Source organism: Pantherophis guttatus, chromosome 2 (genome assembly GCF_059756535.1).
Source record: "Pantherophis guttatus breed Tessera chromosome 2, ASM5975653v1, whole genome shotgun sequence".
In the NCBI taxonomy this organism is placed as follows: Eukaryota; Metazoa; Chordata; class Lepidosauria; order Squamata; family Colubridae; genus Pantherophis; species Pantherophis guttatus.
Genome location: NC_142064.1, coordinates 288883320 through 288896892, shown reverse-complemented (window position 1 = coordinate 288896892; position 13573 = coordinate 288883320). Strand labels below are relative to the sequence as shown.

At 41.5% G+C, this 13573-nt stretch overlaps 1 protein-coding gene across 1 annotated transcript; it reads right to left on the bottom strand.

Annotated features, from left to right (window-relative positions):
- Nucleotides 1-1848: 1848 nt before the first annotated feature.
- Nucleotides 1849-12629, bottom strand: LOC117659263 (uncharacterized). The gene is made up of 6 exons (XM_087884870.1): nucleotides 12156-12629; nucleotides 8058-8659; nucleotides 7331-7445; nucleotides 7149-7216; nucleotides 5748-5877; nucleotides 1849-3396 (listed from the first exon to the last, which is right to left on the bottom strand). Exons 2-6 carry the CDS (start codon nucleotides 8475-8477, stop codon nucleotides 1997-1999), a joined length of 2133 nt encoding a protein of 710 aa, XP_087740996.1. The 5' UTR covers nucleotides 8478-8659; nucleotides 12156-12629; the 3' UTR covers nucleotides 1849-1996.
- Between the last annotated feature and the right edge of the window lie 944 nt (nucleotides 12630-13573).

Below are 13573 nucleotides of genomic sequence, written 5' to 3'. Positions count from 1 at the left end.
AGATTATAGTGTACAAATAAAACTAATGCAACTACATAATGCGAAAATACTTTCTTCAAAGTCTTAGCTAATATCAATGCAGCAATAGGTGTACCAAGGGCCAGAAAAGGCTAAAGTTAAGAGAGTGTTTTATTTAATTAATTAATTAATTAATTCAATTTTTATACCACCCTTCTCCTACTGGACTCAGGGCAGTGAACAGCCAAGTAAAAACATCACATACAAAATTTTAAAATATTTAAAAGAAATTAAACAAGAATTGGCCCAATAAAATTTTAAAACACCCCTATTAAAACCAAATTACAATTAAAAATATCTAAAAATATCTAAGGGGGGGTCAAGCCAGCCCGGCTTGATGAAATAAAAAAGTTTTAAAGACACGGTGAAAAGCCCGGAGATCGGGGATCCTATGTATCTCCGGGGGCAGGTTGTTCCAGAGGGCAGGTGCTGCCACAGAGAAGGCCCTCCCCCTGGGGGTCGCCAGCCGACATTGTCTGGCCGACGGCACCCTGAGGAGTCCCTCTCTGTGGGAGTGTACTGGCCGGTGGGAGGCTATCGGTAGCAGAAGACGGTCCCGTAAGTTAGAATATATTGATCAGCTAGGACCTCTGTGTGTGTGTGTGAGAGAGAGAGAGAGAGAGAGTGAGACTGAAGTATAGACTTTATTAGCATTTCCCCCAATACTTTTATTGAAGGTTATAGTGTACAAATAAAACTAATACAACTACATAATGCGGAAATACTTTCTTCAAAGTTAAAAAAAGTGCAGAAAATAATGGACAAATAAAGGTCCCCCTTCACCCCAAGAATTATATATAAAAAGTTTAAATGTAAAATGTTTTAATTAATCTATTCATTAGATAACCTCCTGAGCATAAAACTTATATCGACAATTCATATTTAGCTATAATTTCTCCAAATCTTTCCTGATTTATGCCTTGTCCCATAATATGCCTGGAATGACATTTTGTTAGCTAAGCCATGTCTTGTTCTCAAAAATTAAACATTTATAGCACTTTTGGGGGGATTTGGGCCTTCTCTATCATGATCAGATGGAAAATGGGATAAACGTGAAGAAAAAAATATTTTCTCCTATTCATGTGAAATAGCATTGAAGACCTTCAAATGACAGTAAAAATCCACTTTTCAAAATTAAAACGCGTACCTATTATTTGGTTTCAATTGGTAAATTCAGTTCTCTGGAGCTGCCACTTGTGAAGATCAGATTTAAAAAAAAACTTTTCCTAATTCAGCATTATGTAAATAAAAAGGTAAAAGTTCCCCTTGCACATATGTGCTAGTCGTTCCCGTTCATCTCCGTTTCAAAGCCGAAGAGCCAGCACTGTCCGAAGACGTCTCCATGGTCATGTGGCCGGCATGACTCAATGCCAAAGGTGCACAGAATGCTGTTACCTTCCCACCAAAGGTGGTCCCTGTTTTTCTACTTGCATTTTTTACATGCTTTCGAACTGCTAGGTTGGTAGAAGCTGGGACAAGTAACGGGCGCTCATATGTGTAAATAGAAAATGCTTAAATTTCAACAACTACAATTTATATGGATTCATATTCAACTGGATCTATCAGTGGGTTGCTACCAGTTTGCCCCGGATCAGGCAAACTGGTAGTAGCGGCAGGAGGCTCTGCCCCCATGTTTCACAGATTTATATGGCTTCTCCCGTGTGGATCTTGTTATGGGAATTAAGACAAGAGCCCTGAGAAAAGGACTTTCCACATTCCATGCATTTGTGTGGCTTCTCCCCTGTATGGATACTACTATGGTAAATAAGTAGAGTGTTCGTAGTAAAGCTCTTTCCACACTCCATGCATTTATACGGCTTCTCCCCTGTATGGACCCTACTATGGTAAATAAGTTGACTGCTTTAGTAAAGTTCTTTCCACACTCCATGCATTTGTGTGGCTTCTCCCCTGTATGGATACTACTATGGTAAATAAGTAGAGTGTTCGTAGTAAAGCTCTTTCCACACTCCATGCATTTCTAGGGCTTCTCCCCTCTATGGATACTACTATGGTAAATAAGTTGACTGTTCTTAATAAAGCTCTTTCCACATTCCATACATTTATAGGGCTTCTCTCCTGTGTGGATCCTTTTATGAAGATTAAGAGAAGAACTTTGAGAGAAGCTCTTTCCACACTCTGTGCACTTATATGGCTTCTCCCCTGTATGGATCGAGTAATGGGAAGTAAGAGAACTACTAAGAGAGAAGCTCTTTCCACACTCCATACATTTATAGGGCTTCTCTCCTGTATGGACCCTACTATGGTAAATAAGTTGACTGTTCTTAGTAAAGCTCTTTCCACACTCCATGCATTTATAGGGCTTCTCCCCTGTATGGATACTACTATGGTAAATAAGTTGACTGTTCTTAGTAAAGCTCTTTCCACACTCCATGCATTTGTGTGGCCTCTCCCCTGTGTGGATCTTTTTATGGGAAACAAGTTCACTGCTCTTAGGGAAGCTCTTTCCACATTCCGTGCATTTATAGGGCCTCTCTCCTGTGTGGATCCTTTTATGAACAGTAAGAGAAGAATTTTCACAGAAGCTCTTTCCACACTCTGTGCACTTATACGGCTTCTCCCCTGTATGGATCCAGTAATGGGAAGTAAGAGAATTACTATGAGAGAAGCTCTTTCCACACTCCATACATTTATAGGGCTTCTCTCCTGTGTGGATCATTTCATGTGACTTAAGGTGAGCCTTCCGAGTAAAGGTCTTCCCACACTCCATGCATTTATAAGGCCTTTCCCCTGTGTGGACTATTTTATGGACAGTAAGTTTTCTCTTTTCGGTGAAGCTCTTTTCACAGTCCGTACATTTGTAAGGCTTGTCCCGTTTGTGGATCCTTTTATGTGAACTAAGTTGTCTGTTGTGAATAAAACTCTTTCCACATTCCGTGCATTGATAGGGCTTCTCTCCTGTGTGGATCCTTTTATGATTTGTAAGTTGATTGTTCTTGATAAAGGTTTTCCCACACTCCGTGCATTTATATATCTTCTCCTCCGTGTAGGTCCTTTTTTGAGATGTACCGGACCCATTTTCATGAGGAAAAAATAAAGTCTGTTTGTCATTTTTTCCATTGTCTCTGCATATATAATCTTCTCCTTTGGTTTCGGCTTGATCGTGTTTATCTACATCTAATTTGTCTCTGAATAGTTTCATGTTATTCCCAATAGATTTTTTATTTGTTTTTCCTTGTTGGGCAACAAAATCTTGCATCGGAGCATGAAGAGACGATGACCTTTCCTGATTCCAATTAATTGACTGATTTCTCTCACAGCTTTCTACTTCCATTTGAATTTTAGGGTTCTCCATACTGTCTCCAGAAGTAATTGTTCGGAATAGTTCCCCAGAATCTTCATCTTCTTCCCCATTATTACCTTCACGGGAAAAGAAAAAAAAATGAAAATAATAGCAAGATTAGGGGGAAAGTGCAATCTGTAGGAAGTTTGAATATAATGAAAAACAAACTACATCAATCTCCTTAGACGCAGAGATGGCCTTTGAAAATTTGACTTGGACTTAGAAGAGCGTGACCTAAGATTTGGATGGCATCGAAATTTGTAGTACAATGAACTCTAGAAATAGTGCAGAGAGGAGCAACCAAGATCATTAGGGGACTGGAGGCTAAAACAAAGAACAGTTGCTGGAACTGGGTATGTCTACTCTGATGAAAAGAAGGACTGGGGTGACATGATAACAGTGTTCCAGTATCTCAGGAGCTGCTACAAAGAAGAGGGAGTCAAGCTATTCTCCAAAGCACCTGAGGGCAGGACAAGAAGCAATGGGGGGAAACTAATCAAGGAGAGAAGCAACCTAGAACTAAGGAGAAATTTCCTGGCAGTGAGAACAATTAATCAGTGGAACAACTTGCCTCCAGAAGTTGTAAATGCGCCAACACTGGAAGTTTTAAAGAAGAGATTGGATAACCATTTGTCTGAAGTGGTGTAGGGTATCCTGTCTAAGCAGGTGGTTGGACTAGGAGACCTCCAAGGTCCTTCCAACTCTGTTATTCTAAGTTTGGATTAATCTATATTTTAAAAACCAGGGTGTTAGAAGTGCCAATTGAGAACATGAAACCGATATAAATCCAGACTGTGCTCCAAAATAACTTCATGGCTCTTGGCACAAGGAGCATCTTACAGAAGAGAAGCAGAAGGCAAATGAAATACCAAATGAAATCAAGAGCAGCTGATGGCAGAAGGGTATAGTTGTCCTACAATATGGTTTTCATATTGTTATCGGACAGATTCAAGGTGGGGAAAATGGACCTATGGTATTCAACAACATAAAACAGAATTTGAATCTTAATGATACAGAAAAAATAAACATGTAACACCTAAAAGCTACAAATAGGTTTAAAATGTATGATACAGTGAGCAAAGACGTTGTATCATAATATGTAGATGTAACAGTGGGAAAAAATGTGATTGTTAGCACTGAAATGTACGTGATGTTATGATCTAAAGGGCAACTTTTATAAAGTGACTAGCTGAATGCCCATCCTCCGCTACTAGACTATGTGATCGGGCTTGATAAATCGACACTTAGAGTTTGAAAATTAATGAGTAGTTACGATCGGCCTCTCCTCTCCACTTCTCTCCCTCAGGCTAGCCTCACAGAAGCCGCTCCTCTCCTCTCCCCTTTTCTCCCTCAGGCTTGCCCCACAGAAGCCTCTCCTCTCTATCCCCTTCTCTCCCTCAGGATGGCCCCATAAATCCTCTCCTCTCCTACTCCCTTCTTTCCCTCAGGCTGGCCCCATAGACCCTCTCCTCTCCCCTTCTCTCCCTCAGGCTGGCCCCATTGAACTTCTCCTATCCCCTTCTTTATGAAACGGGGAGATGGTCATTTTGAAAAATCCTTTCTTAGTGAGCACCTAGAAGCCAAGAGGAACATACATGGCAAATTTCAAATTTGTAGGCTTTATGGTTCTGGAGATTTTGTGATTAATGCGTGAGTGGTTTTCACTTTTATATATATAGGTATAGCATTGGTATAGGATACCAGAAAAATGTTCTAAAATGTATAAAGGTAACTCAAACTTATACTGGAAATGTGGACAAGCAGAAGGCTCGTTTTGGATTCAAAAACATTCAATGATACAGAGAACTTTCAAGATCAACATCCAACTGAAACCAGAACACTTTGTGTTGGGACTAAGGAACAGGAAGCTGGAAAACAGTCATGAGATTCTTTCTGAGTGTGATAATCACAGTGAGACTATTTTTACCACCAAAGATGGAGGGTATACAATACATTCTACAATAGAGGTAGAATGGTTGGCGAAAATGACAGAATTCTCAAAGATGACCAAATTGACTTCTTTTGATTAGAGAAAGGCTAATATCTGTATTGATTAGTGATTGGAAAACCCCTGAAGGACTTTTTGCTGAAAAAAGAAAAAAAAATGAAGTTGTTTGAAGATTAGAAAGGATAAATTATGTGAAGGAGAAAACTATGATCTAACCTTAGAGAGAATAAGTTATAACTTTTTTATTACTTCGTCTTTTCTCCCCCTTTCCTTTTTTAATTTCATTATTTTTTTTTCTTATTAATGCATCACTTCCACTGTCTTCTTTATTTCTTTTTCAGAATTTTTATTGCTTTTATTCCGACAAGATATCTTCAATAAACTTATAACAAAAAGAAAAAAGAAAAAAGAAATAGTTCATTTCATCTAATTTAAAACTGTCTTCCCAAATTTTGTGGGTGGACCGTAGCAAACCCTTACCTAGAGAGACCAGGTTTCTATGATTTTCCAGCATGACTTCCCAATGCAGCGCTCTTTGGTCTGGATCCAGCTGTGACCACTCCTCCTTGGAGAAATACACAGTCACCTCCTCAAATGATACAAGACCCTCCTGAACAAAGAAAAACGACACAATAAGACCAGGAGGATTTATCAAGATCTGTCCGATTATTTAAATTGTCCCAAGCACAGATACACACTTTCAGTACCATTCGGTAAAAGGAATCCCAACTTTCTACTGGATCCCTGTCTGTCTGTCTGTCTGTCTATCCAGCTACCTACAAACCATCCATCCGTCCAGATTTTCACCATCTGAAGAGAATCAACTGGCAGATGGGCCTCAGAAACCTATCAGTGACTTCAACCCGTCCTGTGTTTGAAGAAGAAAATGGGGGAGGAGTATTCTTTTTAGCATTTAAGTAAAAGTCTTGTGGTGTCCCCAGAAGAAACAGTCATTCTTCATTATCGATCAAAGTGCTGCGAGAGGCAGCCAGGGATTTAAATCGGGTGCCATCAATATCCAGAGACACACGCAACCCTATTTCTGCTTCTCCTCAGATTGCAAGGAAGCCACTGCTAACAATGGCTTAACAAGAGAACAGAAAGAGCAAAAATTGCTTGGGAAGAGCATTTGTCATCCTTTGCAAAGCTGGATTCTTTGCACCCCAGATCCAGGCACAAATGGAAGGATTAGAAATTACGTTGATGGGTCCTTGGTGCTCTCTGAGCTTGGTTCCTTTCTTACAGACCTTTCATTACCCCGACGAGGTAATATCAGTGCTAGAAATTATTTTGCAGGCAAAAACTGCCTTGATGATATACTCCTTCTGGCCACCCTCTTTTAAATTTAATGGTCTGCTTTACCTTTTAATATGGTGGCTATGGAGATTCTCAGTCATCCAGGTCATGGTTGTCCCAAAGGTGCTTTTTCAAGAGGTAACTGGACTTTCTGGTTTTTCTTTCGAAGACATTTTGCTTCTCATCCAAGAAGCTTTTTCAGCTCTGAAGAAGAAAAGCTGAAGAAGCTTCTTGGATGAGATGCGAACCGTCTTCAAAAGAAAAACCAGAAATTCCAGATCCATGGATTCCCTCCCCAACTGTGCCTGGCCCCCACAGGTGCCCCCCCTTGTGAGTGATGTTGAATTGGCCACACCCCCAGGCCATGGCCAGTCAGCCAGGCCACACCCCCACTCCCCACCCCAGCCCCCTGAGGACAAACACAATGCTGATATGGCCCTCAATGAAATTGAGTTAATGTGATTATTTCAGTTATTATTGAGAAGACTTACATAATTTAATATCAAAGAATTACTAAAAGGAACACTCTCTGTTTAACAGATGCTAACACTGTAATGGCCTTATTTTTTATTATCTTTCTCTTACTTGAGTTGTAGGTTCAATGATTGTTTCAGTTCCATCATAAGCAGGCGTTATCTTCATTCTATTCTTCACTGCGAGGGAGACAGAATTTTAACACGCAAAATTAACAAAATAGGACAAGCTATTATTCTACAGAACAGGAGATAGCGGGGATTTCTCTGGAGAATGGGAGGACCTTCAGTTACCTCCTGAGGTATCCTGACTTGGATCTTCCTGAGAGATCCTCCTGAAAAATGTCTCCTGGAAGGGATTTGATGGATTCTTCCTTCCCTCAGGATCTCTGATCTCCACAGCAAAGGACTTGAAATAAGAGACAAGAGAGAAGAATTAATGGACATCACACAAGATGAAGTGGACCCTTGTTCTCTGAGCACAACCTGAAAATCCCCAATATCCATCAGTGAGGCTGAGTAAAAAATGAATTGTACAATGTCCGTGTCAGCACTTCAAGCTGCATTTACTCTAGTGCTGACATAAGAAGGAGAAGCGGAGGCGTCTGGAAAGGGACGTTTGACTTTTCACCTACTTTTTTTCCCTGGAGATAATATCCCCTAGGAGATGGGATGGGAGGGGGGAAATTCCTTTGAGCTGGAGCAGTAGATTGGGGTAGAGTGACTTGGAAGATGGCCAATGAGTGCAGAGGAGTGGGGAAAGGAAAGGGAGGGGTTTGGGTCAGGAAGTCAGTGTTGCCTACGATGGAGTCGGAGTTAGAATGTCGTGCTTAATAAATGAGAGTTTTTCATCAAAGACTTTGGTTGAAATGCAATTTATTTGAGACGACCTCGAAACCTGACAGACCGCACATCTCCACATATTATGAATGCCAGAAAAGTCTGTGAAGGAGGGGTGAAAAATTCAAACACATTTTTTTAAATTCCCTTCTGGGTTCTTATCCAGATGAAGGTTTCTCACCTGCAACTCAACCTGCTCCTTCTGCTCCTCCACCTGGCTCAGGAGGAAGCCTTCAGCCAGGGCCACCACCTGGGAGCTGGTCTCTGCTCCACACTCCTGCACCCAGCCCTTCATCTCTGGGGGCAGAAGGGACAGGAGCCGCTCCAGAACTACCAGGTCCAGCATCTGAGCTTTGGTGTGCTTTTCTGGTCTCAGCCATCGCCTACAAAAGTCATGGAGTCGGCTGCAAAGTCCTCGGGGACCCTCAGCCTCCCGGTATTGGAAGCTCCTGAAGTTCCAGGGCTGAACTTCTGAACAGATGATGGTTTCCTCCTTCAGGATCTTCTGCCTAGTTCTTGCCCAGATCTCCCCACAGGTCTCAGGCTGAACAGCAGAAGGGCCTTTTCCAGTTCTCTCAGTGGCTAAAGGTTGTGTTTCCATTCTTTCCCTGTCCTGAAACTGCAACTCCAAATGGATCCAAGGAATATTGTGGATCTCCAAATGCCTTTTAATCCATATGATCGATCCTGTACACACTGGAAAGACGCCAGAAAGCCTTTCAGCTCTTTCCCAAGAGATAATTTTTGTATGCCAAGAAGTTCAAATGACTCCACTTTGTGTATCTGAAATTGAAAAGAAAATCAATTCCAAGAATTAGAAGGTGTAGATTTAACCATTGAAACAACACTCATCCGCATGCAATGAAACATTTTTCCGATGAGCTCTAGGGCAGTGATAGCTAACCTTTTTGGATCACGTGCCAGGAGCGGGGATGGTGGTGGTGGTGGTGGTGGTGTTTCGTGTGCATGCATGGGACCAGAAGTTGGCAAATGGGTCATTTCTGGCTTCCAGAGGGCCTCTGGGGGATTGGGAAGGCTGTTTTTGCCCTCCCCAGACTCCTAGAAAGGCTCTGGAGGCTGGGGAGAGAGAAAAACAGGCCCCTCACCACCCCCCAAGGTCCTCCAGAGGCAGGAAACAAGCCTGTTTCCCTACTTCTGGTGGGCCCAGAAGGCCCAAAAATCAGCTGGCTGGTGTGCCGGAGCTGAGCTCATGTGCCGACCAATTTGGCTACACGTGCCATAGGTTCACATCACGGCTCTAGAGGTTAAGGAGAGTGAGTGGAAGGTCCTAGAGAGGACATTTGTAACCTATGTTAGGGAAATCATGTTGCAAACAACTGCCTAGGTGGGGGTCTACAGATAGAGATGTGGTTTTGTTGCAGGAAACTCTTATTACCGATTCAGGAGACAAGACCACGGAGGTTGGAGAACACAGGTTTATTTGCGCAAAGGTTCAGAGCATTAGCATGGCAGATTCTGAACCCTGGGCTATGCCCAAGGTTTGTCTTTTATACATTTTGCAACCTCAGCTTCCCCTTTTGGGTTACCACTTTGTTACACTTGTCTAGCTACACCCCAGCATAACATAAAAAAGGAGAAGTTATCTGACACATATTCCATATAAGGTATTATCTTACACCATCTGTTACTTTCAGTGGACCTTCCTTGCAATATCTTCGTTACAGGAATAAGAATAAGAATAAGAATGATAATAATAACAATAATAACAATAACAATAACAATAATAATAATAACAATAACAATAATAATAATAATAATAAGTAGTAGTAGTAGTAGTAGTAGTAGTAGTAGTAGTAGTACAGGGACTTGCAAATTGAAGTTGAGCGACTGTGGAAAAAGAAATCGTGTGTTGTCCCGATTGTAATTGGAGCAATACCCAAAGGGCTACCCCGCTATTTAGAAATTCTAAATTTGCCGGACTTGAACATTTTGACTCTACAAAAAACCACCTTACTCGGAACAGCTTACATCCTCCGACGATACCTTAACAGTTCCTAGGTCCTTGGTTAGGACTCGAGCTGCTGAGCTATTAACCAGATTCAAAGGCTGTGAATCTCACTAAAGATTAAATAATAATAATAATAATAATAATAATAATAATAATAATAATGGGCGGTGTACAGCCAAGATTAAAGACATAAATATACAATATCATAGTTAAAATTAATTAAAATCATTAAATAGTTTTGGCCAAATTTTAAAAACCCAATATTAAAACCCAATTTAAAATCATTCAGTTAGACAGCCCCACCTGTCGGAACAGTAGGATCTTGAGGGCACAGCGAAAGACCCGGAGGTCAGAGATGTTACGAATATCCGGGGGCAATTCATTCCAAAGGGCAGGAGCTCCGACAGAGAAGGTTCTCCTCCTAGGTATCGCCAGCCGACATAACTTGGCCGACGGTACCCTGAGGAGTCCCTCTCTGTGGGAGCGGACTGGTCGGTGGGAGGCTATTGGTGGCAGAAGGCGGTCCCGTAAATAAGTCATTAAGGGTACAAGTACATCTGTTCTTTCCTAAACCTTGCAACATACATATAAGCAAAGCAACTTCTGCTAATTCTGCTTATGCATTTATAATACTTTTGTAGCAATTTTACCCTCCTGCCTCAGTTTCCCAATGCCTCCCCCTCCTAGGGCTGAAGGGGGGAAAAATAACCAGCCCAAAATCACTCAGCTGGCCCTCATGGCCAAAGCAGGATTTGAATTCACAGTTCTCCAGCTTTGTAGCCTGTGGCCATAAACACAAGTCCAATTTGGTTCACTGTAAAAGATTTCCCTTCCCCTCCTTGGCTCCCAGGAAAAGAAAAACAAATTGAGCACACAGAGCACACAGTAATTAATCATCTCTTCTGCAGTAGCAAGGAGTTCCCAAAACACATACTGTAAATAAAATTTCCTAATGTTGCAGGAATACTGAGACTCACCTCGGAATCAAAAGGAGTTGTATTTATTTGCGCAAAAGGTTCAGAGCAATATAGCCGTAGCCACATCTGAACCCCCTCTTATGGAAAAAGAAGCACTTATATACTTTTCAAACTGACAGGTTCTGGAGAACCGGTAGCGGAAATTTTGAGTAGTTCGGAGAACCGGCAAATAAGATCCTTTTAAATCGAAATTTTAATCTGTTTTAAATTATTGGGATTTTTTTAATTGTCTCGGGCTAAATTATTTAATCTGGTTTTAATTATATCTTTTAACTTTTGTATCTATGTATTTTATTTTGTGCCTGTTCATCGCCCTGAGTCCTTCAGGAGTAGGGCGGTATATAAATCTAATAAAAGAAAGAAAGAAAGAAAGAAAGAAAGAAAGAAAGAAAGAAAGAAAGAAAGAAAGAAGGCAGACAGGCAGGCAGGCAGGCAGGAAGGAAGGAAGGACGGAAGGAAGGAAGGAAGGAAGGAAGAGAAAGAAAGAAAGAAAGAAAGAAAGAAAGAAAGAAAGAAAGAAAGAAAGAAAGAAAGAAAGAAAGACCACCTCTGGCTGGCCCCAGAGTGGGGAGGGAATGGAGATTTTGCAGTATCTTTCCCCTGTCACGCCCACCAAGCCATGCCCACCAAGCCACGTCCACAGAACCAGTAGTAAAAAAAATTGGATTTCACCACTGGTATAAATTAATTAATCATCTCTTCTGCAGTAGCAAGGAGTTCCAAAAACACATGCTGTAAATAAAATTTCCTAGGATTGTTCCTTAGTCCTAGATTGGTTTTCTCCCTGATTAATTCCAGCTATTGCTCATGTCTTGTAGTACTTTTTTTTTTAAATGTATTTTGAGGGAAAGAAGAGATCCGATGCCACAGTGCCCCTCCCTTCTCAGGCAAAAGTTGTAAGCAGGGGAAGAAATGGTTAAAAGAACATAAATAAACTGGTAAAAAAAACCCTCCCTTTCCTATTCAGATACAATTTCAAAGGCAGAATGAGATTTGCATTCCCTTGAATGTGCTTGAATGAGGACATCCCTGGAGTTTTTGGCAGAAAGAAAGAAAGAAAGAAAGAAAGAAAGAAAGAAAGAAAGAAAGAAAGAAAGAAAGAAATCGCACTCAGACGTTTACCAAGGTGTAGAAAAGAAAATCTCCAAAGCCATCACCCACAAACATAATGCAGATGTTTCCTCACTTCAGAAAAGGGAGAACAGCAAACAGCAATGCCTTCAGAAAAGATCTCAGCTGCTGTGTTGTAACCAGGGAGTTAGCAAAAACGAAGAATGACAGACGCACAGACAAATTTCAAAACAAAATTTTGCACGAATAACAGATTTCTTACCTTCACTTTTCATTCCTCCCTCTTTGTCTCACGCATGCCGGTTAAGGGGGATGGGAAACGGGGCAGTTAACTTGGAACAATGCCTACCAGACCTTGTTGAATGAGAGGACTAAGGGGAGTAAGTCCCCGCTCTCAATGCCTACGTGCAGTGGTGGGATTCTACCACTGGTAGAACCTGGTTGTTAAGTAGTGAAGCAGTTCGGTGAACGGGTTGTTAAAAGAAATCTCCTTTCGTTTTTTTCCACTTTCCTGTAAGGAATTACAACATTCGTTGTTGTTTCCTAGACTAACCTTTATTGCCCTGCTTACAGAAACTGCCTCTCCCGCAGCAGTATGCGTAGATTTACTGTCGCTTCCGGTCCGGAGGTTCTCAGAGGGATTTTTTTGTTTGTTTGTTTGACTTTCTTAAAGGGGAAGCAGTGGTGGGATTCAGCCAGTTCTACAGGACCGCCTCCTGCCACCAGTTGCCTCCCACCGGCCAGTTCGCTCCCACAGAGAGGGCCTCCTCAGGGTGCTGTCGGCCAGGCAATGTCGGCTGGCGACCCCCAGGGGGAGAGCCTTCTCTGTGGTAGCACCCACCCTCTGGAACAATCTACCCCGAGAGATACGAGTGATCCCAGACCTCCGGACTTTTCGTCGGGCTCTCAAAACCTATTTTTTTCAGTTAGCCAGGCTGTCCTGATTTTATGATTGGTTTTAAATAATTTTGATATGGTTTTAACTGGAATGTTTTAAATTAATGGGCCAAATTTATTTAATTATTTTAAATTTATTTTAACTTTTGTATATAAAATGTTTTATTTTTTGGCTGTTCACCGCCCTGAGTCCGAAAGGAGAAGGGCGGTATAGAAATTTGAATAAAGATAAAGATAAAGTTCGCACCAATTCGGGAGAACCGGTTGTTAACTTTCTGAACAGTTTGGCAAACTGGTTGTTGGAAGAAATCATGAGGGGAGAGAACCGGTTGTTAAATTACTTGAATCCCACCACTGAGGGGAAGGGTTGTTTTAAACTTTTTACACCGCTTTTGGGGAGGAAAGACTCCCTTGTTGGAGTTCTCCCAGCCAGGGTGCAATGATCCGCACTGAAGAAATAATTGAATAATGAAACAGAAGCTTTTTTTTTTTTAATTTGATTTATATGCCGCCCTTCTCCGGAGACTCAGGGTGGCTTACAATGTGCTCAGCAATAGCCTTCATCCTTTTTGTATATTTATACAAAGTCAGCTTATTGCCCCCACAACTGGGCCCTCAATTTACCTACTTTAGAAAGGATGGAAAGCTGAGTCAACCTTGAGCCTTGGCGAGATTCGAACCTGCAGTAATTGCAGGCAGCTGGTCTTAATAACAGGGTGCTTTAGACCACTGTACTACCAATTTTAATTCCTCAAGGTGCTCTGGCACCCTCCCTGATTTGTA